The 24,990-nt window shown below is 37.2% G+C and overlaps 2 protein-coding genes across 2 annotated transcripts in view; one reads left to right on the top strand and one right to left on the bottom strand.

The window, feature by feature from the left end:
- Window positions 1-776: 776 nt before the first annotated feature.
- On the top strand, window positions 777-2,057 carry kcns3b (potassium voltage-gated channel, delayed-rectifier, subfamily S, member 3b). The gene has a single exon (XM_073852726.1). It carries the CDS (start codon window positions 777-779, stop codon window positions 2,055-2,057), a length of 1,281 nt encoding a protein of 426 aa, XP_073708827.1.
- Window positions 2,058-17,809: 15,752 nt separating this feature from the next.
- Window positions 17,810-24,990, bottom strand: part of dlgap2b (discs, large (Drosophila) homolog-associated protein 2b) — an 85,791-nt gene continuing 78,610 nt past the window's right edge. Inside the window, exons 9-10 of the mRNA XM_073816437.1 lie at window positions 23,534-23,686; window positions 17,810-18,025 (exon numbers count right to left, since the gene is read on the bottom strand). Of these exons, the coding sequence (XP_073672538.1) occupies window positions 17,810-18,025; window positions 23,534-23,686 (369 nt within the window). The remainder of the gene's footprint in view (window positions 18,026-23,533; window positions 23,687-24,990) is intronic.

Here is a 24,990-nt window from a genome sequence, read left to right as displayed (position 1 = left end):
CACAGAACTTACAAGCAATCACCCAAAATGTCATCTGTCATCATTTAAGCCTATTCCTCATGTTGTTTCAAACCTGTGTGTATTTCATTTTTTGGGACACAGAAGATGATATTTTGAAGAATGCTGGGAACCAACACTAGAGCATTTTGACTTCCATTGTATGAGGGAAAATAATGAAACAGATGATGACAGCAGAAATTAAATTTTTGTGTCAACTGTAACGTCAGATGTAATGGAGCTTAATGACAACTTAATAACATCAATATATGTTAAAATATATTATAAGTGTGTGTGTGTGTGTGTGTGTGTGTGTGTGTGTGTGTTTCAACAATCTCATGGCAATACAAAACTATTTCATTTTGGCTAATTCGTATAAATTCATATCTCATTCATAAGTATTTGTATTATATACTTATGCCTCACTGACAGTTATGTTTAAAGATTGAGGTTTGGGGTGGACCTTTATGTTTACCCCCTATTTGCAATATTTTTTTAAATATTTAAACTTCAATTTTAAACTTCAAGGCGCTAGTATTTTAAATGGTCCTGTGGTGTTTAAAATACCATATACTTCAAGTAATATGTTAAAAAAATGTCATACTGCATGACTATGATTAAACAAAATGAATGTAGATTTGATATACTTTTATTGATTTAGAAGTTTTCAGTGTTGTTGATGCAGCTAACATTCACTATTCTGTCTTTTTTTTTTTTTTTACTAGAAAATGCAAGTATATCATTGGCAAGATCTCCAGTTTCAATGAATCAGTGCCACCATGATGTATGGGCAAGTTCTCCACCATCAAGGCAGGGAAGAAGATCTTGTTAACCTCAACGTTGGAGGCATCCAGCACAAGGTGGAGCGCTGCGTTCTGCTCAGATTCCCCAACACGCGTGTAGGCCAGTTAATCCAGTGCTGCAGCGATGCTGCCATCTTGGAGCTCTGTGATGACTACAGCCCAGCAGAGCAGGAATACTACTTTGATAGGAGCCCGCAAGTCTTCCACTGCGTTCTGAACTTCTACCGTACAGGACACTTTCATGCTCTGGAGGAGCTGTGTGTGTTTTGCTTCAGTCAGGAGATCGAATACTGGGGCATCGGTGAACTGGATCTGGAAGCCTGCTGTCTCGAATGGTTTCTTGAGCGCAAAGACGAGCGGGAGCAGAACGCGTCTAGCCAGTCTAGTAACGCTGGATCAACTGGAGAGATCTCAATTGTGGGGAGTGACCTGCGGAGGTTTGAGGGCACGTGGTGTTCAGATGTGCGCAAGTTAATGTGGCAAACTCTTGAAGATCCTAATTACTCCAAGTGTTCCAAAGGTGTAGCTGTAGTTTCCATCCTGGTCATTTTGACCTCCATCGTGGCCATGTGTATCCACAGTATGCCAGAATTCAGGTATGCAACTGACAGTGAACATTCTGTTCTGGACTCTTTGGAGCTCATCTGTATCGCTTTCTTCTCGGTTGAGTTTGTCCTGCGAGTCATAGTAGCTCCTCGCCCATGGAATTTTTTGGGAAACCCTCTGAACATGATCGACATGGCTTCTATCTTGCCTTTTTATGTGACGCTGGCCTTTGAAAGTTTGGACGAAGATGATGGGGAGGAGAACCAAAATCTGGTCAATATGGCAAAGTTGGTACAGGTTCTTCGGTTAATGAGGGCCTTCAGGGTCCTAAAGCTTGCCCGACATTCAGAAGGGGTGAGAGCTTTTGGAGAAACTCTAAAGAACTGCCAATGCGAGGTGGGTCTGCTCATTCTTTTCATTACTGTTGGAATATCGTTCTTCTCAACGTTTATCTACTATACTGAAAAGGAAGACGCTTCGTCCAAACTCTCTTCTATTCCTGTTTGTTGGTGGTGGGCCCTTATTTCAATGACTACGGTGGGCTATGGGGATGTATATCCACAGACAGTGGCTGGGAGAATTGTAGCTACACTTTGCATTCTCTGTGGGTTGCTTGTGGTTTCTTTACCCATCACCATCATCATGAACAACTTTTCTAAATACTTTGATAAAAATACACCTAAGAGGCAGTTTTCAGCAGCTAAAACATAGGAAAATGTCAACCATTTCCCTGTGGTTTAAAATGTTGGTTTGCTTTTTGCAATCTAAACTTCAAGAAACATTTTTGTGGGTGTTTCAGAGAAAGCCTTTTTGACAATCTTTACATTAATAAACAAATAAAACTTCATTTTAAGCAACAATGCCTGATGTTTATAAAAAGTAAATGAACTAGAATATCCACCAACGTTTTATAATCAAGTCAAATGAGGAGCAGCACAAAATTCTTTCTTTTCTTCCAAAAAGTTTAATAGTAGTTCTATGTACAACAAATGATCATACTTAATATTCAGTTATTCAAAGAGGCAGATTGATCAAATCTGAAATTAGGCAAAATACTGAAGCAAAACTAAAGCAGAGAAGGACCAAACCCTTCATAAAATCCTCGTCTGCAAAAAACCCAACATTTCATATTTAGATATATGAATATGACTCAATAAATTAAAAATAAAAAAGCAAATAAATTGTACAAATACCAAACTATTTGTAAAATGCCAAAACAACTAACAGCAATGAAACATCAAATCATACATTCATTTTTTTTACGATCCTGCATGCTGTCATAGCTTTATAAAATAATCTTGACAAAGTTCAAATAAACATGGGTTAGAGCAAAAAAATCTATTTAAATTAAGCATATATTCATTTATCAATATATGTATTTTTTTTAAATAAATAATGTATATTTGGCATTAGATTCATCCTTATTATTGATATATTTAATGATTCAAAACAAGTTTGAAGCCAAACCATTCTCAAAAAATCATTGTTATAGCCCATTTATGAGAGGTCTCACTTATTCAAACCACATTACATCAGATGTGCTGGAAAACAAAACGAAAAAGAGAAAAACCCTCCCCTTGACGAATTAGTCATGAGAAACTAAGACCAAAGTATTTTCATACTGGGGTTATGGTTAACTTTTAAGACTAAAAAGTGTGAACAGACAGGCCTCAACATCCTGCTTTGATTATTCAGAGAATTTAAATATAACACATCATTATTTTCACATAGTCTACCAAAGCAAGGATGTCAAATTGTGTCTGTACCATAATCATTAAATGAAACCCTTCAGGTTATTGCTGAACAGGCAGCGAAACAACTGTATGTAAGTTCTACAGCTGAACACTCATTCAGCTGCCTATAATATTGTGATTTCTTTGCAGAGAAGCCTTGAATAGGTGAAAAACTGACAAATGAAAAGGGAGGGTGGGGTAGAGAACAACTGGTAAAGGGTATAATGTTTAATTTTGTAATTATAAGCAATTACATATATCTTCAAGGGTGGACAGTGAGGCCTATACACTACTGAACATATTGTTTCTGTGTAAGTCTAAGTATAAGCATGTTGATTGTCCTGGTAAAACCAATCCGTGCCTATATGAATCCAACACACCTCTATGACAAAAGCACCAGTTTTAACCTCTCAAATGTCTCAATGTATTTTTAAACAGCTGTTTACATTGTTTCACATTTTCAGTAAAAGAAATAACAGCATTGTTCATAGAACAATAGCCGTCTTTGCATTATGGAGGAACTGACCCTCAAAGAGGAGAATCGGAAACTAACAAAACCTATTAAAGGGCTTCCCTGCAGTACATCAGTAAACTGAAAGTGGCAGCGCAGTTTTTTTTTTTTTGTAATGATGTAATGCGTTTGCGATGCGACTTGTATATTTGTGCACACACTGGCCACAACTTTATAAAATTTTATTTATAGGCGACAAATGTCCTCAGGGGAAGTGATAAATAAATAAAGTGCACCATGTTGAAAAGAGCAGCATTGCTGATCACCAGCATGTTGTGGTTTAGAGTGGAGTGTCCTTTTTAACTAGCTTAACTAGCATTTACCATATAGATGCAATGAATCTGAATAAATCTGAGCACAGTTGAGCCAAATTGGACAGATCAGAGTCTACAAGTCCAGGTTTCAGGTTTCGGGGGAAGAAAAAATGCTTTTTGCTGGTGAACAGCAAAGCTATGCTGGTCAACCAGCTAGACCAGCATCATACCAGCTCTAAATTGTCTTTTCAACAGGGTTGCAAGGCATATTTTGTTATTCCTCAATAATATCTATTCACAAAAATGGGTAAAACATAGTTTCTGTGAATAAGTGTCTCTTCTGAAACTCAGAAAGTCAGACTAGAGTTGCTGCATAGTAGAAAGGCATGACAAATCGCTCTGTTTGCCTTGAACTTATCGCAGAGAGACTCAGTGCTAGTAGAGAGACTTTACTAGCACTAGTGTAGTGTCCTGCCATTAATACCACACACTAAGAGGTAATGACACCATGTGCCTGCCATGTATTTATACACTATTGCACATTCTGGCAAGTCTGGTAGAGTGTGTAAGCACGCGAGAGGTGGACACTGGCATTTAGTCTAATAGTGTGTATTGTTTTGTAAAAATGAACGATGTGAAGCCCTCATGTGTCCGTCATAACAGAGGACAGATATAGATCAAAACTGAAGTTACCTGCATTTATCACTTTCCTCGGTCTGAAGGTGCGGTCACACTATACCACATTTCAGATGGTGCAGTGAATATGGGCAACAGGATATGATGTCACAAATAACACATACATTTGTAATAGACAGGCTTATGAAAACGTGCCTGTGGTGACATTTCTGCAGAATGATTTCAAAGTTAAATGTCTAGTTAGTGGCGCTAATAGCAGATTTAGTTTTATCCAAAACAGTGTCTATTGAGTGGCACTAAAAGGTTAACGCTCTGTCACAGTAAGACCTACAGTGGAGATCAAAATTAGAGAACAATCTATAAATACATTGATTTTATTCTGAAATATTGTTAATCATCACTGCTGAGAATTTGAAGGAATATTAGCTGTAGGTATAGCACTGTTCTACTAACATGTTTGATTAAAATGTCCAAGGCATTTCAACAAAGATCATTTTGGGGAAAACACAAGTATCAAAATAAAAAAGTAACCACAGTGGCACGAAAGAATATTACAATTAAAATTTTGAAGGGTTACCAGCTGTCAGAAATTAGAAGAGTAGAGGCATTTGCTTTGAATCACTTTAGCACATCTGCAGTCTAGGACATCACTAGTTTCCCAGACTGTTCTGGTGTGATCTTGGTCCACTCTTCTTTCACTCTCATGTAAATGTAGTGGGTTTCTTAGCCCTAACTTTGTCGCCAAGAATTTTCAAGTGATTTTCATTCGGGTTTAGATCTGGCCATTTTATTACTTCAATGCTCTTAGCTTCGAGAACCTGCCATGTGACAGGGGCATTGTCTTGCATTAAAATTGCAGTTTGATTGGGAAATGCTTGCAGGAAAGGAACTGCATGTTGCTGAAGGAGGTTTTGACAGACATTTGCATTCACCCTGTCATGTAGCTGTATAAAAGGCCCAACTCCTGCTGCAGAAAACATCCCCCAAACCATGACACTTCCTCCTTTATCTTTCACTGACTTCTTTATGCAATTGGGATTAAGTCTTTCCTCAGTTTAATGCTGAAAAAAAATGTTCCTCATTAGGCCCAAACAAACTTTGGACCAGTTCTCCTTTCTCAGCAAAGGTGAGCCTAGCTTTTTGATTCTTTCTGCTGTAGAGTGGCTTGGTGACTGCAGAGTGCACTTTCAGTCTGGCACTGAACTGGCATGCAATTCCAGCTGCAGTGTTGAACCGATTCCCCATTGAGAGTGTCTACATTGTCCTGTCTTCTTGCACATTTGTCTTACGTGGATGACCAGACTTTTGGGGGGACTTAATTTAATTGGCGTCATTGTAAACCTGCAAAATTCAAGAAAGCAGTCTCTTCTCTAGCAGTGGCTAAAAGGGTCATCCCTTTGGCCTTCAAATAGACAACCTACTGTTGGAGAGTTTCAGTCACCTTAGAGTGGCCCGCCATGTGCTGTCACTAAAATGCTGCCAGTTGAATAGGGTTTGTCATATAAAATATTACAATTTGTCAAATATCTTATTTAGGTTTTATTAAACTAGTTTCTCTGACTGCGCTGGTGTGACCTTGGTCCACTCTTCTTCCACTCTCTTCCATAGTTTGGTAAATGTAGTGGGTTTCTTAGCCATAACTTTGTTGGCAAGAATTTTCACATTAGTGAAGTAGAGTTTAGATCTGGCTATTTCATTACTTCAGTGTTCTTAGCTTCAAGAACCTGCCATGTGACGGGGCATTGTCTTGCATGAAAATTGCAGTTTGATTGGGAGATGCTAGCAGGAAAGGAACTGCATGTTGCCAAAGGAGGTTCTGATAAAAATTTGCTTTCACCCTGTCATGTAGCTGTATAAAAGGCCCAACTCCTGCTGCAGAAAACATCCCCCAAACCATGACACTTCCTCCCTTACCTTTCACTGACTTCTTTATGCACTTGGGCTTAAATCTTTTCTCAGTTTGATGCCGAACCAAATGTTCCCCATCAGACCCAAATAAGTTAAACTTGCTTTCATCACTAAAGTGAACTTTGGACCAGTTCTCCTTTCTCCACAAAACATGCTCTTCAACAAAGGTGAGTCTAGCCTTTTGATTTTTTTCTGCTGAAGAGAGGCCTTGGTCACTGCAGAGTGCACTTTTAGTCCAACTTCTTTTAAACCAGCCTAGACAGATCCCTACACTGTTCAGCACTGAACTGACATGCAATTCCAGCTGCAGTGCTTAAAGGTCCACTGAAGTGGCTTGAAACACGCAGCGTTCTTCTATGTGGTGACGTTCTTTTAACTGAAACAAAAACATATCGCTAAGCCCCGCCCACTTATTTTGAACAGCCAATAGCGTTCCATTAATATCTGCTCGGGCCAGAGCCGTTGAGCTCGGTAAAGCCGCATTTGTAAGCTTATGACAGCCACAGACTAATAAATTACCCCATAGATTCAATATGAAACTCTTGCTAAAACGAAATAGTGATAATAACCATGCTGAGGCTGTGTAGTTTAATACATGCTGAGTCCGACCGCGCATATGAGCGCATATGATCTCCTCCGCGTCTCTGTGTAGGGGGCGGGACACTACGGACTCTAGAGCGCATTTGATTGGACAGAACGTTTGATCAGAAACTGAAGTGCGCGGTGATATCATCAAAATCCTTGATTCATATTGGCGGAAGTGACGAGACTTTAAGTTTTGAATGCCCATTTCTTGTAAAAGCGAATTTTGTCATTGCTTTGAAGCACACTAGCTTATAGATAATCTTAAGGCTAATATATTCATACTAAAAGCCAAAAAACTTTAATTTTGATTTCAGGGGGACTTTAACCCATTCCCTATTGAGAGTCAGCACAGATTTGGAATGACCAGCTTCTCTTGCAGAGGCTAAAAGGGTAATCCCTTTGTCCTTCATCTGGACAACCTCCTGTTGGTTTTTATACTGTACTTCAGAATACAATTATTTTATAAAATATGCTTAAAAAAAACTGCCCTTCTACTCCTGTTAGGATAACTTCAAATAGGACTAAGCAGTGACCGTGAAATTTAGGAAAATTATAGATTGTTCTCTAATTTTGATCTCTGCTGTACACTAAACAGAAACTGACAGTGTAAACAAACACAGACTTGAGCTGAAAACACTGAAGCATCCTTGCCATTTTTGTTAGATTATACAAGTCTGTGAGGTCTTTTACTGAGTCTTGTGACTTGTTTTTAATAGGACTCATTCTCGTGCACTCCATGTCTCAAGTTAATTGTTATACCGGGTGCGCTACCGAGCAAATTCATTACGGAAATTGCGATGAATTGTATGTATAGGTAGCAGGGGTGCCGATATTGGTTCCTGGGCTTCCTAAACAGCATATTGACTCAGGTTCTTCTCAATAGTAATTGGAAATCTCTCATTAAGGCCCTTGTAATTATTCTAACCTTCCCCCTCATTATGGCGCCCCTGATACGTATGTTGTTTTTTTTTTTTTTAATTTTGCAAAAATGTAGGTAGGCACGTTTTTCCAATGAGCATATGTTGCTTGAAATGTTGAACAATATATTCTAACTTTTCATAACGCTGCAAACTAAGAAGCTTTGAGGTTTGTATTCTTGGAACTGAAGACTTCTCACCGAATTTGCAGATCCAAGTTTACCAACTTTATATTTCACTCACCCGTGTTCACATGCGTATGAATGGTTTTTAAAATTTAAAATGTGACCGCACCTTTAGACTTCCATACTGATAAAACACTATATTAATACCTCTAACAGCTGTCAATATTTATACTCAACACATCACAACCACACAGTCCTGATCAAATACAGAACCCAAATTTGCACACAAAGATGAAAATGACATTCTAAGCAAAAACCTTTCATCAAAATAACAATGATCCATCGATCATGCATCTGTTTTAACATTTTTGAGCCCCTACATGATCAGATGATCAGAAATGCATGACAAGAAATAATACTGCAGGGTTTCGCCAGTCTTCGACCATAAGCGACGTTTCCTCTGCATAAGTCATATCTCATGCAAATCATTTTAAGTCTCCAACACTGATTATAAGGCACCTATGGATGTTTCCATCTTTTATAATCACTGATATCTGCTAGATCTCTACATAAATAAGGAAAAAAAAAGATGATAGCACTCTACAACTATTTACATTTACACAAGCAGCGATACACCTATTCCACAACTTGTCAGCACTGCTCAAACACATTATTTTATGACAATATCTTTTAAAACAGGGCTGGAAGTTTCTCTGAAAAAAGGGACCTAGTTGTAAAATACTCTTAAGTTGGACTAAAATATGTAAGTCATTGAGAAAGACACCTGTCCTGTGGGCTATCATGTTTTAGCTGTTATATATTCATATAAAATGTGCAAGATGATAACTGTACCTCAGTGTACATATTTAGCAGCAGTTGGTAGCATGTCAATGTCTTCCCACTGACTTACAGTTGCCATGAAAGGAAACGCAACAGCAGCGAAGAAGAACCTCAAGCAAAAAAAAAAAAATCTGTCTGGACTAAAATCTATTTGGACTAATTGGAAAGCGCTGATTAGTCAGGGGGCCAAAACTGATATTAAAACTTTGTCGGACACTTTTTGGTACAAGCATACAACCTATCCAGTTATTTAACCCCTCAACATGTGTTCTAGCCAGGTTGTCAGCTTAGAAAATAATTTTTTGTCCATTTTGACACTATATTCTTAAAGGTGGTAAAAGCGGATTTTGTTTCCCAAAGTGCTTCCATTCTCTTCCATGTTACCAACAGTAATTTTGGGCAAATGTGCAATATAATCCAATTTATGTGCAATAATGATAATTAAAAAATAATAATCAATAAATACCACAAGGGAAAACATCATGAAGGGAAAGGGATGGAACCGTGTAGCCTGTGCACACAAACTTGCCTTTGAAGCACTTTGGAGAATACTGTGGCCAACGTTTCTGCAATGGGTGGATGACAATAATAGCACAATAGACAACAGTTGCTTTGAGTTGGCAGACACACTCTCCGAACACATACGATGTGGAGAAATTGAGGCAGCTGCAGCATGCTATGAAGATCTTGTTCTGAAAGTTGGAGAGGTTCAAGATCTCCTTGCTGAGTTTGACCAGGCTAATGAAGACAAACCAACATTTACCTTCTGGCGACAATACATGGACCTTGTGTCTATTCTCCTGGCATTCACACGGGCACTGAGATCTGGTGACTGGAAGCTTTACATGTCAGCCTTCAAGAGCATGATGTCCTGGTTTGCTGCATATGATTACACCCACTACACAAGATGGGGTGCTGTATTCATAGCAGACATGGAACATCTGGCACAGACAGCACCATGTGTCTACCAGGGCTTCCTTGATGGTGATTTTGTAGCCAAAGAGGCCAAACACTACCCTGGAAATCCAGAGGTCTCACGAGAGCACAATTTGAATTGTCTCTGCAATTACGCATTACATAAGCAGTTCTGGGAACCAATCAAATCGGTGTATCTGATGTAGGCGGGCCAGAGGCGAGCTAAGCTGATGACGACAGCGCTGCGACATCCGGAATCATTTAGTAAACATTGAAAGATGGCTACAGATGAACACCAGGGCCCGTATTCTTAAAGATTCTAAGAATCCTCTCAGAAAGCTTTTAATTTAGCTTAAAAATTCCTACGTAGGAGTCTTAGCTTAAGAGTGATTCAGGATCAATCTAAGAGCAACTCTGAGTAAAGAAAAGACAAAAACTTTTATCTTAGTGTGGAGGCGTGGTTTGACCCCGTTGCTAGCTATGACACAGCCTTTTGAAGACTGTGATTGGTTGGTTGTCCAAGAAGGAAATAAAAGAGCACTTTTAAGTGTAGGGTCTAGTTTAAGCCTTCACTTTGAAATTATAGGCATAATTTTTCCTGATTTACCACACTACCGCACACACACATTATATAAGTTTATATATTTTATATGTTTATATATATTTTTATTTACCACGCTGTTAATATTGTATTTAATGTATTTGATAAGTAATGAACAGTAGCACATTAAGGTTGTGAAAGTGCTGTAATTGTTTGTGTGATCTCTTTGCTTATAGAAGGTTGTGAACATACCCAAATCATCACTGCTGCATAGTTGCATTGTTTCCAGTGCCAAATAAGTTCATGTAATAAATCGTGATTTCTTCCATTTCTGCACTATGTCAGAGATGTTAGCATGTCTCTAATAAAATCAGTCACAAACATATCTGCACAATCTCATGTGTGGCATCTTATGAAATCACTGTCATGCATTGTGTGCAAAATATTGCATTGCCCTCCTCATGTTTTGTCAATGTTCTCCAATGCTAAAGAAACTCTTAAGCCTCTTAAAAGTCCTCGTCCCTACTCCTAACAATTTGGACCTTAAGACCTCTTTTAAGGGTTAAGAATCTTTCTGAATTACTTTTTTCTTTACTAGGATATTTTCTTTAATTTTAAGAGGAAACACCCACATTTCTAAGAATTTTCCTAGAATTTTGTCACTAGGAGCAACTCTTTGCACAAAGATTTTTTATGAATACGGGCCCAGTTGTTTGAAACGGCTTTGGCCGCTACAATGAGTTAGACTTGGCTTTTCATATAAAGGAGGAACAGAAAACCTCGCTCGAATCGTTCCTTTGCAAGAAGGATGTTTTTGCTGTTTTGCCGTCTGGATACGGCAAGAATTTAATCTATCAGTTAGCTCCGCTGTTGTGATTGGTCGTGGCGTTATCCAATTGCGTGCAGTGAGAGTTTCAAATGCATGCTTGGTGCCGCCCCTTGAGTTGGGCCCTTTTCATTGGTCGATGCCAGACCCTTAATCTTAATAGATTATGGTCTGGATTTTTTCCAGGCTAGCCAAACACAGCTTCAACAAGGTGCCATTTGATCTTTACCTTGAGCATATCAACAAAACCGGAAAGGTTGCTGGAGGATTGGTAGGCATCACTAGAAATGAGACAGCTAGAAACCGTTGGTCCATCACCTACAATGAATGTGCATCTTTAGCACAGGACACTAGATCCCTATTTGGATGAAAGCAGGAACTGCCAAGAAACCACGCTACATTAAAGTGCATGACATCAAAATGTCAAATCATATTCTGGATGGTCTGTTGGCTTTTCATGCCATTACTGGATGTGACACTACCAGTCAGTTCACTGGAATAGGAAAAAGGACAGCGTGGAAAGTGTTCCAGCAGTGCCCTCATCTTCTCCACAACTTTGGTGAGGATGAAGTACCAAGTCCAGCTGTTCTATCCTCAGCAGAACAGTTTGTCTGCAAACTGTATGAGCCAAAAACAACCAGCACTTCAATCCATGATGTTCGCTGTGCCCTGTTTCGGAAAGTGAAAGCCAATGTGGATACTTTGCCACCAACTCAGGATGCCTTGTCTCTGCACCTCATGAGGACCCACTATCAAACAAAGATTTGGAAACAGTCACTGGTGACCCATCCACAGTTGCCCTCACCAACCAATTGTGGTTGGCACATGAAGGGTGGAATGCTTGTCCCCCAGCTTTTGACCAAAGAACCTTTACTGGCCAGGTGCTTGGAGCTGAAAATATGTGGATGCAAGGAAAGTGGAAGTCAGTGCAGTACCAGGCAGTGTCAATGTCGAAAAGGTGGAATATTTTGCAGTGGGGCATGTGGGTGTGCCTGTGCAGCTTGGTGCAAAAATACTCAGGTACTCACATCATTATTATTGAGTTTTGCCACATTATATGCAACTATATTGTTTTAGATTATTTGGCATGATATTGTTTTTCCTGTTTTGTAGATTATATTTATATTATGCCTTTGGATGCATGCATGCATGTTTTGTATTGGGAAGCTATTCATTATCAAAACAGTAAAATCTTCTTTTTTGTCCCTGACCAGGACTCAGACTGAGCACATGGACAAGGTCCCTGGGTGCCTTCTGTTGGCTACATTTCCACCTTGACATTAAAGTATAACTTTTGCAGCCTTGCACTGTCTCCACCTACAGTCTTTAAACTTGGCTTGACTCATTCCCATAGATAGGGGTACTGATTTTTTTTGGGATATTATGTTATGTTTCCAAGCTGATATTCTATTTGAAAACTGGTTATCTTTAGGCGGAGATAGTTTTTTTTCATGTTCTAGTTCTGTTATCTCTTACACTTTACAATAGATGTTCATTCTGACACTTCAGCAGACATCCCATGAATGTTAGCTTTCATTTGATACCATTTTTTATGTATATGGGCCTTGTGGTTGTGGAGATATTCAACATTTATTGATGGCATGTCGTGTTGCACAGGAAACCACAAAATCGGCCTAAAATTGCTTGTACAAGTCACAAAAAAAAAAAAAAAAAAAAAAAAAAATCAGCTTGACAACCACCCTAATATCTTACCTATGGGTGTCTTCTAACTAAAAAAATAGGGTGACAGCTTGTACCAAAACATGTCCGCAAAAGTCTTAACGGAAGCCCTTTTCAGAATTGGCCCCCTGACTAGATTATTTCTTTGTGTATGTGGTGCTTTCAATACATTGGGACAAGAATTGAGACTGCAATACTGAGCCACTACGGCATGTAAAAGCACAGTTTCTTCAAGGGATAGTTCAACCCCAAAATATAATCATTTACTCATACACTCTTAAAAATAAAGGTTCCAAAAGGGTGTTTTTGCAGTTAGGCCATAGAAGAACCATTTTTGGTTCCCTAAAGAACCTTTCCGTGAATGGTTCTTGAAAAAACAACTGATCTGAAGAAAATTTAACAAAAAATCTAAAGAACCTTTTTGACTATAAAGAACCATTTCGTCTTGGATGTTTAAGGTTCTTCAATGAACCTTTGATGCCAATAAAGAACCTTTATTTTTAAGAGTGTAATAAGATATTTTGCAGAATGTCCTGGCTGCTTTTGTCCTTGCAGTGAGATATTGTGACCCAAACTATCAAGCTATAAAATGGACAAATATGCATTCATGCACTATTTTAAACCTCTTATACATAAAATGAAAGTAATTTGTATTTTCAGCCTGATGACTTTTACATTACAGATCAGTTGCTAGTGAAGGAACTGGGATTGTGTTTGTTTTAGAGTTTGTTTTAGAGGCCTATATAGAATTTACTCAAATTCAAATATTCACATACTCTTGGCCTACCATTTAATTTGTTGTTCAAATTCATTTTTACATCTTGCCAGATAATTGTCACCATCTTTTTTCGTTAAAGAGTTCCTTTTGTGCACAATGTGAGCATTAAACCAATAGAGATTTGATCAACAAATTATATGATAGTAAATCAGTTTTTGGTTGTACTATCCCTTGCTTTAACTGTGGTATAAAAAAAATCATCACTGAAACATTTATTGACAATTCCTTTTCTTTCTTCTGATTCTTCTTCATTTTGAATTTTTTACTTCATATATATATTTATATATATATATATATTTTTTTTTTGCAGGAGCAGGGCAGTACATTCACAATGCTTTTTGCTTAAGATGCTGTAAGGCTGCCAGGTAAAGGAAATAGCTAAAAAGCCAGGGATTTATACACTGCTTTCTAGCGCCTTATGAATGTAAGCAGCTGTTATGCTAAGAGGATAGACAGTACCGCCATCTCTGGATAGTTAGGCTTGGAACCAGTGGGAAAAATCCCGGAGTCACAGTTGTGGACAGTAAAAATTCATCATTGTGCCAGTAAAAATAAATAATAGCTGCTGTTGAGTAACGGTTGTATTTACAAATATAAGGTACTGAATCTAATGCTGTTGTTGGTTATTATTTAGTCCACAATGAAGGTAATAAAGAACCTAAAGCCAAATTAGAAATAACAAATATGGTATATGAATTCAACAATTCATCATAGAGACCCCTATTGCACACCCGGGTTTCTTATCTCAAAAGTGACAAGGCAGATGGGCACATTGTTGTGCAAATGCTGGACCGGAAAAGTGTGATATACAAAAAGCACAACTGTCTAACCTAAAATACATGTATTTCTTTTCAACAAACCAGTGACCATAAATATGATAATCCGAGATGCATTGAGACACCATGTTAAACCTCCCTTTAAAAAGTCCACAGGTGGTTTATAGTGCTGTGCAGAAAGGAGAGGAGGGGGGCTTCTACGTTTTAGAGTATAAAGCAGCACCATTTACAGTAATATTATTAAAGTTTCTTTTGCACCTTTATATGTCACAGACTACCTTGAGTGGTGAACATTGAGGAAGATTGGTGTTGTAAATACTTCTCTGTAAATGTTTTTGTGTAAAACTGGTGGTCAGTCAATGAAAGTCAAGCTATGACTGAATGATATCAAGGCCTTTTTGGGCTGAATGAGCTTTAAACCTTAGCCATCGAATAAAAAGATCTTTAAAACTCTCTTTGACAGTTAAGTCCAGAACTAGATTTAATCTCTGTCAACCCTGAAGCTAAAACTAAATTGAAGTCTAGAAGCAAAACCTTCATGCAAATCCCCAACTGCGACATCACGAGGATCAAGATCAACATTTCCGTTGGAAATACAAATGTGGATCATTTAAGAAGTAGAACTGCTTTGTACAACCTTTGAAGCAGTAAAGACTTACAGAAATTGCAATCTTAAATTCGCTTATTTAAATCTAAACTCCATACTAAGTCAAGTTTAGAGTCATTTTATTTTTCTGTTTGTGGGAATGATGCTGTGGATGAAGTGACTATGCTGTGACATTAGTTTTGTGCCAGTGCTATAGAATACATTATCTGAAAGGACTGATAACTGTGCCTATGCTGAGGGCTAGACTTTGGCTTTGTTCAAACAGGCAGCGAAATTAAGATTTTTTTGTTTTTTGGAATCTGATGTTTCCAAACTACATCCATAAGTGGTCTGAAATCAGTTTAAAACGTTTTTAGTAGTTGTTTTGTCATTCCAGAAGTGTTGCATTCTGTATACCTCTTTTTCTTTTCTTATTTTCCCTATATTTTAAATTTGACAGAGCCCGTAAGGAGACATGGTGGTAAAAAAAACTGTAATTTGAAATAGTGCAAAATGCAAAGTTTCTCAGGGTAATACAGATGTTTGGTAAGAGAACACAAATGTTTTGCGAGAGAACGCAAAGTTTCTCAGGGGAACGCAAAAGTTTCGTAAGTGAACAAGTTTTGCGACAGAACGCAAATATTTTGCGAGAGAATGCAATTTTTTGTCAGAGAACCCAAATTTTTTCTGCCGAACGAAAAGTTTCATAAGTGACCACAAGTATTTTGTGAGACAACGCAAAGTTTCAGGGAAAAACAAACGTTTTGTATGAGAACACATATTTTGCTAGATAACCCAAATGTTTTGTGAGAAAATGTTTCTCAGGGGAACGCAAAAGTTTTGTAAGTGAACACAAATGTTTTGCAAAAGTACACAAAGTTTCTCAGGGAAAATTTTGTGAGAAATTGCAAAAGATTGGCTCAATGCAAAATTTCTTAGGGTAATACAGATATTTGGTAAGAGAACACATTTGTTTTGTCAGAGAACACGGAAACGCAAAAGTTTCATAAGTGAACGCAAATATTTAGCGAGAGAACGCAAAGTTTCTCAGAAGAATACAGACATTTTGTAAGAAAACACATTTCGCGAGAGAAGGCAAATGTTTTGTGAGAGAATGCAAAGTTTATCAGGGAAACGCAAAAGTTTTTTGAGAAAGCGCAAAAGTTTTGCTCAATGCAAAGTTTCTCAGGGTAATACAGATGTTTGGTAAGAGAATGTTTTGTGAGAGAACGCAAAGTTTCTCAAGGAAACAAGTTTTGTAAGTGAACACATTTTGCAAAAGAACACAACATTTCTCAGGGAATACAGACGTTTTGTAAGAGAATGGAAATATTTTGCGAGAGAATACAAATTTTTTTCTCTGGCGACGTTTCTCTCGCGAACACAAAAGTTACATAAGTAAATGCAAATATTTGGCGAGATAATTCAAAGTTTCTCAGGAGAATACAGATGTTTTATAAGAGAATATTTTGTGAGAGAAGGCAAATGTTTTGTGAGAGAACGCCAAGTTTATCAGGGAAACGCAAAAGTTTTGTAGGTGAACGCAAAAGTTTTGCAAAAGAACACAAAGTTTCTCAGGGAAATATAGACGTTTTGTAAGAGAATGCAAATATATTACAACAGAACACAATTTTTTGTCAGAGAACGCAAAGTTTTTCTGGCAAATGCAAAGGTTTCATAAGTGAATGCAAATATTTTGTAAGACAACGCAAAGTTTCTCAGGAGAATAAAGTTTTTTGTAAAAGAACATATTTTGCGAGAGAACACAAAGTTGCTCTGGGCAAATCCAAAATATTTGTTAGAAAATGCATTCTATCACAAAAAGTTTGAACAAAACTTTTGCAAAGTTTCTCAGGGTAATGCAGACATTTGGTAAGAGAATGCAAATGTTTTGCAAGAGAATACAAATGTTTTGGGACAGAAAGCAAATGTTTTGGGAGAGAAAGCAAATGTTTTGTGAGAGAACGCAAAGTTTCTCTGGGGAACGCAAAAGTTTTGTAAGTGAACACAAATACACTAGTCAACATTTGAAATGGATAAAAACTTCAAAGTTGTCCTAAAACCAAAACAATACCCGTTCTTGTCTTAGGACAACTTTGATGAACTTTTTTAATCCACTTCAAATGTTGACTACTTGTATTTTGTACTTGTATAACAGGGAAACAAATGTTTTGTAAGAGAATGCACATATTTTGTGAGAAAATGCAAAATTTCTCAGGGCAAAAACTAAACCTTTGTTAGAAAAAACTAAAATTTTTGCGCAAACTTTTCAGGGGAATGCAACATTTTTGCAAGAAAACGCAACAGTTTTATAAAGGAACATAAAAGCATGGAAATATAATTGTGTCCCTTTAGAGGCTCCATAACTCATATCATGAACAGTAAGTGAACAAGTCAGTGGTTTTGGACTAATTTAAGAGTCACTAATATGAGCTAATCACTTTCACGCATCTCATGAGTTCAGCACCATGGTGAGATGTCATGATATTTGTCCTCTTTGCATCATCCTTATATCACTACTCTTGCAACACTTCTTAATTCCATCCTAAAACTTGGATATGAAAACCAAATCAGATTTGTGTGCAGTGTGAACAAAGCCTTAGTTTTGACCTCTGAACATACTAAAACTGAAATACAATCTGGGTTGCAGTAGCTGCAGGCCTTGGAGTGCATAGACTGCCATGACCTCTTTGCATTGAGCTCTGTTTGAGGCATATAGAAACTCACCACTATTCTCAGCTCAGAGTAGATGATGAGCAGAGGAGAAGAATACTTGTAACAGATGTGACATGGAGCAGAATGGATGTACCCTGTCGGTGAAGCGCACTGGTGAGGCATAGTATATGTGTGTTTCATAATCGGGTTTGGGCTTCAGGGATGTAGATCTCTATGCTGTCGGCCCGCTCTGTAGCTGAGCTCTGACGGAAAGACGCAGCCCGTTTTGCAGCCAGGAGCCTGCGGCGGGCCTCTTGCCTCTGTCGGTCCTGCAGATCCAAGGATCGCTCACGCATGACAGCTCCACGACCTTTAGGAGGCCTCTTTGTAACAGGAGGTGGCCATTTTCTTTCCTGAGGTAAAGAAGCAGTGTTTATAATCATTTACTTGGTTTGTGTCAATGTGTCAAAGTGTCAACACATCAATTTAGTGGAAATAAACTGCTCTCATTTAAACACAGAGAGCTGATATTGATAGAGACAAAAACATCACTGCGTTAACATTTTTTAATCAAATGATAAAAAATGAATGCTTTCAATTTTACTGTAATGTTGAATGGTTATATTTAATCATTTTATTGATCAATTGATCAAAAAAATCAGTTTTACAGAGGCATCAGTATTCATATTAGTAATTACAGTGGTGTGAAAAAGTGTTGGCCCCTTCCTGATTTTTACATTTTTTTGCATGTTTGTCACACTTTAATGTTTCAGATCATCAAACAAATGTAAATATTAATATTAATCAAAGATAACACAGTTTTAAATGAAGGAAAAAAAAAAACACATGGCCCTGTGTGAAAAAGTGTTTGCCCATCCACCACCCCCCGGGTTAAAACATAACTGTGGTTTATCACACCCGAGTTCAGTTTCTCTATCCACACCCAGGACTGATTACTGCCACACCTGTTCGCAATCAAGAAATCACTTAAATAGGACCTGCCTAACAAAGTGAAGTAGATCAAAAGATCCTCAAAAGCTACACATCAGGTTGAGATCCAAAGAAATTCAGGAACAAATGAGAAAGAAAGTAATTGAGATCTATCAGTCTGGAAAAGGTTATAAAGCCATTTCTAAAGCTTTGGGTCTTCAGCAAACCATAGTGAGAGCCATTATCCACATTATGGCGAAAACATGAAACAGTGGTGAACCTTCCCAGGAGTGGCCGGCCGACCAAAATTACAAAAGACCCCACAACAACATCTAAAGAACTGCAGGCCTCTCTTGCCTCAGTTAAGGTCAGTGTTCATGACTCCACCATAAAGAGACTGGGCAAAAATGGCCTGCATGGTAGAGTTCCAAGAAGAAAACCGCTGCTGAGCAAAAAGAACATAAAGGCTCGTCTCAGTTTTGCCAGAACACATCTTGATGATCCCCAAGACTTTTGGAAAATACTCTGTGGACTGATGAGACAAAAGTTGAACATTTTGGAAGGTGTGTGTCCCATTACATCTGGCGTAAAAGTAACACAGCATTTCAGAAAAAGAACATTATACCAACATTAAAATATGGTGGTGGTAGTGTGATGGTCTGGGGCTGTTTTGCTGCTTCTGGACCTGGAAGACTTGCTGTGATAAATGGTAGTATGAATTCTGCTGTCTACCAAAAAATCCTGAAGGACAATGTCCAGCCATCTGATCGTGACCTCAAGCTGAAGCGAACTTGGGTTCTGCAGCAGGACAATGATCCAAAACACACCAGCAAATCCACCTCTGACTGGCTGAAGAAAAACAAAATGAAGATTTTGGAGTGGCCTAGTCAAAGTCCTGACCTGAATCCTATTGAGATGCTGTGGCATGACCTTAAAATGGCGGTTCATGCTAGAAAACCCTCCAATGTGTCTGAATTACAACAATTCTGCCAAGATGAGTGGGCCAAAATTCCTGCACAGCGTAATTTTTGCAATTCATTGCAAGTTATCGCAAATGCTTGATTGCAGTTGTTGCTGCTAAGGGTGGTCCAACCAGTTATTAAGTTTAGGGGGCAAACACTTTTTCACACAGGACCATGTTGGATTTTGTTTTCCCTTCATAATAAAAAAACTTCATTCAAAAACTGCATGTTTTATTTACTTGTGTTATCTTTGATTAATATTTCAATCAGTCTGATGATCTGAAACATTAAAGTGTGACAAACATGCAAAAAAATAAAAAAATCAGGAAGGGGACCAACACTTTTTCACACCACTGTATATATACATATTGCGATGTACCAGTGTTGGGGAAAGTTACTTTTTAAAGTAATGCATTACAATGCTGTTATTCTCTGAAAAAATTTACTTTGTTACTTTTTATGAAAAGTAAAGTGTTACATTACTGTTGCACTACTTTTCTCATCTGGCCTGGCCTGGGCTTGCTTGTTTGTTTTTAATATAAAAAAGTTATATCTTTGCAAATATAAAAAGCCCTTTCACACTAAAAGTGAAATGAATAAGCCTCAGGCTAAATGAAATGTGAAATTCAAAAAGCTTAAACAAATCTTTAAGTTATGTAGCCATTCTGGACTGCATGAAGAATAGGATGCAGGAAAAGAAAGTTTAACACTTTCTTCTCAATCACAAAAAAAGAAAATAAAAAGTTGTTTATTTAAAGTCATTTTTTGCGTATTAGTATGGTTAAATTGGATCACTGAAGGTCAGCACTGGTTTATAAAATGTGAATAAATATATATTTTGTGTTCACATATTTAATTATTGCAGGTTTTTATTCATTTTGAGAAATATTGAATCTGTTAATCTACTACCTTACTAGTTAATTTAAAAAAGTAATCTTATCACATAACTTCATAACATAATGTCAATTGTAATGTGTTACCCCAACACTGTAAACTACCATTCAAAAGTCTGGGGTCTATAAGGTTTTTTAATGCTTTTAAAAAAGACACTTATGCACACCAAGGCTGTATTTATTTGATCAAAAGTAGCATCAGTAAAAATAGCAATATTCTGTTTAAAAATATTTTAAAATGTAATGTTTAAAATGTGGGCTGACAAAGCTGAATTTTCAGCATCATTACTCCAGTCTTCAGTCACATGATACTTCAGAAGTCATTCTAATATTCTGATTTGTTGCTTAAAAAACATTTATTATTATTCAATATTTTTTTTAGGTTTCTTTGATAAATAGAAAGTTCATTAGAACAGCATTAATCTTAAATAAATCTTTTTTGTAACATTCTAAATGTCTTTATCATCACTTTTGATCAATTTAAAGCATCCTTACTAAATATAAGTATTTATTTTTATAATTTTATATAGGTCAAAGACAAATAAAGTGTTTAAGCATAATAAATAAGTGTAATACTGCTTTTAATTGTTGTTGTTGTTGTTGTTTTTTTCTGAAAATCATACATTTTTATCTAATTTACAGAAGACACCCACTGAAGTGTAATAATCTTGTCAGGCATTTTTACAACAGAAATCAATTTATGACATATTAAAAGACAAATTACTTTCACCACAAATGCTAATTAGTTGTAATTTTACATTTAAAAAAATTGCTGCTATCCTAGGTTTTGCCCATTTGTAAGTAAGAATATTTTACTCATTTAAAACTTGATAAAACTTAATATGCTCCCTTATTCTTTTATATATTTTAATATGTACAAGTCAGAATAAGCATGTTGTTTGAATTTTTACATAAATATTGTGTTACACTGAATGACAATGTAACATTATTTCAACTAAATTTCGACATTTTATTCTTCAAAAACGTATTTGAAACCTTAGAAGTAGACACTTTACTTAAATTTAATGTGCTTTCTATGGACATAAAATCACTTTTGTAAATTTCTTTTGACGTGGACATCTTAAAGTCTTTGCCCCATATATATATACACTCCAAGATTTTGAATGGTATAGTGTATAATGTTACAAAAGCTTTTTATTTCAGATAAATGCTGATCTTTGGATTTTTCTATTCATCAAAAAATCCTTAAATATTGATAATAATATTTCTTGAACAGCAAATCAGCATATTAGAATGATTTCTGAAGGATCATGTGACACTGAAGACTGGAGTAATGATGCTGAAAATGTAGCTTTGATCACATTAATAAATTACATTTTAAAATATATAGAAAACAGTTATTTTAAATAGCAAAAATATCTCAAAATTTTACTGATTTTGCTGTATTTTGGATCAAATAAATGCAGGCTTTGTGAGCAGAAAAGAATTCTTTAAAAAACCCATTAAATCTTACTGTTCAAAAACTTTTAACTGGTATATACACACACATCAAGTCTGAAAGGATTCATACCCCATGGCAAATTCTGACTTAAAGTTACTTTTATTCAACCAGCAAGGTTTTTTTTTTTTTGACCGGAAATGACACAGGCTTCTTCCAAAAGATAAGACGATGTACAAGAGGCTTCATTGTGGAAAAAAATATTTCTCAGCTTTTTTATTTACATTTGAACAAAAAGTGGCATGTCCAAAATTATTCATACCCTTTGTCTATGGGAAAATCCAAAGTTCTATACCATTCCAAATAGTCCAAGCTGTTCTAAAGCATCCTAATACTTGATTCATTGGGACCAGCTGTTTTAATCAACTCAACAGGTGAAAAACAGAAGCTCTCTGCTGTTGGTTTGTGGACAGTCATGGTTAAGACAAAGGAGCTTACTGAGGACCTGTGGCTGCGCATTGTGGCTGCTCACAAGTCATGAAGGGGCTATAAGACCATATCTAAATGTTTTAAAGTTCCAGTGGCTATAGTGCAAAGTATTATTAAAAAATACAAGACGTTCCACACTCTGAAAAATTTAAGAGGACGTGGTCAAAAGCCAAAAGTGACACCTGTGCTGGCCAGGAGGATAGTGAGAGAGGTAAAAAAGAATCAAGGCCATCCTGATGAATCTGGGCTCTGCTGGTGGCAACATCTCAAGGCAGACAGTCCAACGGACACTGCACAGTGGACGCAGACCAAGGAGGACACCACTTCTCCAGATAAGGCACACAAAAGCCTGATTGGCCTTTGCAAATCCTCATCTGGACAAAGAAGAAGACTTCTGGTCTTCTGTTTTATGGTCAGATGAAACAAAAATTGAATTGTTTGGCCACAATGATATAGCCTTCATTTAGCGTAAAAAAGGAAAAGCCTTCAACCCTAAGAACACCATCCCCACTGTCAAACATGGTGGTGGAAACCTAATGTTTTGGTGGTGTTTTTCAGCCGGTGGACCAGGGAACCTAATCACAATAAACAGCACCATGAAAAAGGAGCAATACATCAAAATTCTCAACAACAACATCAGGCAGTCTGCAGAGAACTTGGCCTTGGGCACCAGTGGACATTTCAGAACACACTGTGGACCCACAGTGGACCCAAAACACACAGCAAAAGTGGTGAAGAAATGGTTAGCAAACAAAAACATTAACATTTTGCAGTGGCCCAACCAGAGTCCTGACTTAAATCCAATTGAGAATCTGTGGAGGGGGCTAAAGATCAGAGTGATGGCAAGGAGACCCTCCAACCTGAAAAAGTTGGAGCTCATCGTTAAAGATGAATGGGCAAAAAAAACAGTGGAGACATGCAGAAAGCTGGTCAGCAATTATAGGAAGCGTTTGATTGCCGTAATAGCCAACAAAGGCTTTTCTATTAATTATTGAGAAGGGTATGAATAATTTTGGACATGCCTCTTTTTGTTCAAATGTAAATAAAAGATGAGTAATGATTTTTTCCACAATGATCCCGCTTGTACATCGTCTTATTATCTTCTGGGAGACGTCTGTGTCATTTCTAATAAAAAAAAAAAAATAAATAAATAAATAAATAACTTGCTGGTTGAATAAAAGTTACTTTAAGTCAGAATTTGCCAGGGGTATGAATAATTTCGGGCATGACTGTATATGTTCCATGTACCTTCTTCTCTGGACTCTCCATTATCCTCCAATCATTACTCTTGATTTGCTGCAGCTCATCAAACTTGGCAGTGACATCATCGATGGACAGCTGCAGGAGATCCCAGAACCCAGCCAGGTCCTGAGCCGTGGGACGGGGCATAGCACTGGGGTCCTGCACAGAACCGTTATATGTCACACCCTCCTCACAAACACGAACAACAGTAATAAGTTACAGTTCTAATCATAATTTTACACCCATTTACAGAATCTTAAGAATATTTTTAAAATATGATACACTTAAAAATAAGAGGGATCATAATAATGCTTTTTTAATTTTATTTATTTAGTTGTGTGCTGATTAGCTATTGACAGAATAAACATATACTACTTTGATTCTTAAAATCATATGTCGCCTATTGAGTGTAAATAAATGTTTTTAGCCTGTTTAGCCAATAGTTGTGTGTGAGTCTCTAGTTTGTCCTGAGCAGTGAAGCCCACTGTTCTTGACAAAAATCCTCTGGGTACAGTAAGTTCTTTTGATTCTTAGCACGTGCTGCACGTTTGAGCTCTTTCCCACAGTGGCGCAGTGATATCGAGATCCAGCTTTGCCTCTCAGGACAACTAAGGGACTCATATACAGCTAAAGCAGAGATGTACTTTTTTGAAGAGAATAATTAGTTTACTTCTGTCTTAGGTTATGGACCTTTTTCAGAGCCATAAAAAGGGGGTGTACATTTTATGACTCCTTTAAAAAGGATCCTGATCACTATTTATGCATCACTGCACCAAGTGCCATGAATTAATAAATTATCATGAATAATCACTAGAGGTCACTGTAGTCCAGGTTCATTTTCATCATATCCAAACAAAGAATATTTGACAGTGTCATGTATACTGTTCACATTATTAGCATTAAAATGACACAATAATATGTCCTGCTTTTTAAAATATAGATGTGTGATGAGCTATTAACTGACAATGTTATACTGTACACTCACTGTAACTGGAGTAAACAGTAACATGGTTCATTTTCTGTAAAGTCAATGATCAATTGAACCATTTCTCAGTTACAAAAAGAATATTTGTTCTTTATTCTGGCCACATGCTCTCTTCTTTGTTAACAGTGCTAAGCTAAACTGTTCAATCTGTTGGAAGCTGATACTAGAGAGGACAAGACGGTCTCTGCCTGTCCGTGTAAATGTATTACAACATCCATCATTTCACAATCTCCAGAGAGAGACAGAATCAATCACTGACCACTAAACAAACCCTTTAAAGTGTCATTCAACCCACCAACTACCAATTAATGTCAGGATCTTTTACTTTCACACAGCTTGAAACTGGTTAAAGCTCCTTTCAGGCTGAAATTATATTTAGTGGATATGACACTGCAACTAATCAATGTGTAATTCAGTCAACTGAGAAATCATACTTGTTAAACAATACCTTTGTCTTGTTTTCCAGTACATTTACTTG

Source organism: Garra rufa, chromosome 13 (genome assembly GCF_049309525.1).
Source record: "Garra rufa chromosome 13, GarRuf1.0, whole genome shotgun sequence".
NCBI classification, from domain to species: Eukaryota; Metazoa; Chordata; class Actinopteri; order Cypriniformes; family Cyprinidae; genus Garra; species Garra rufa.
Note: the sequence above shows the minus strand (reverse complement) of the source record. Positions and strands in the feature narration are given on the sequence as shown.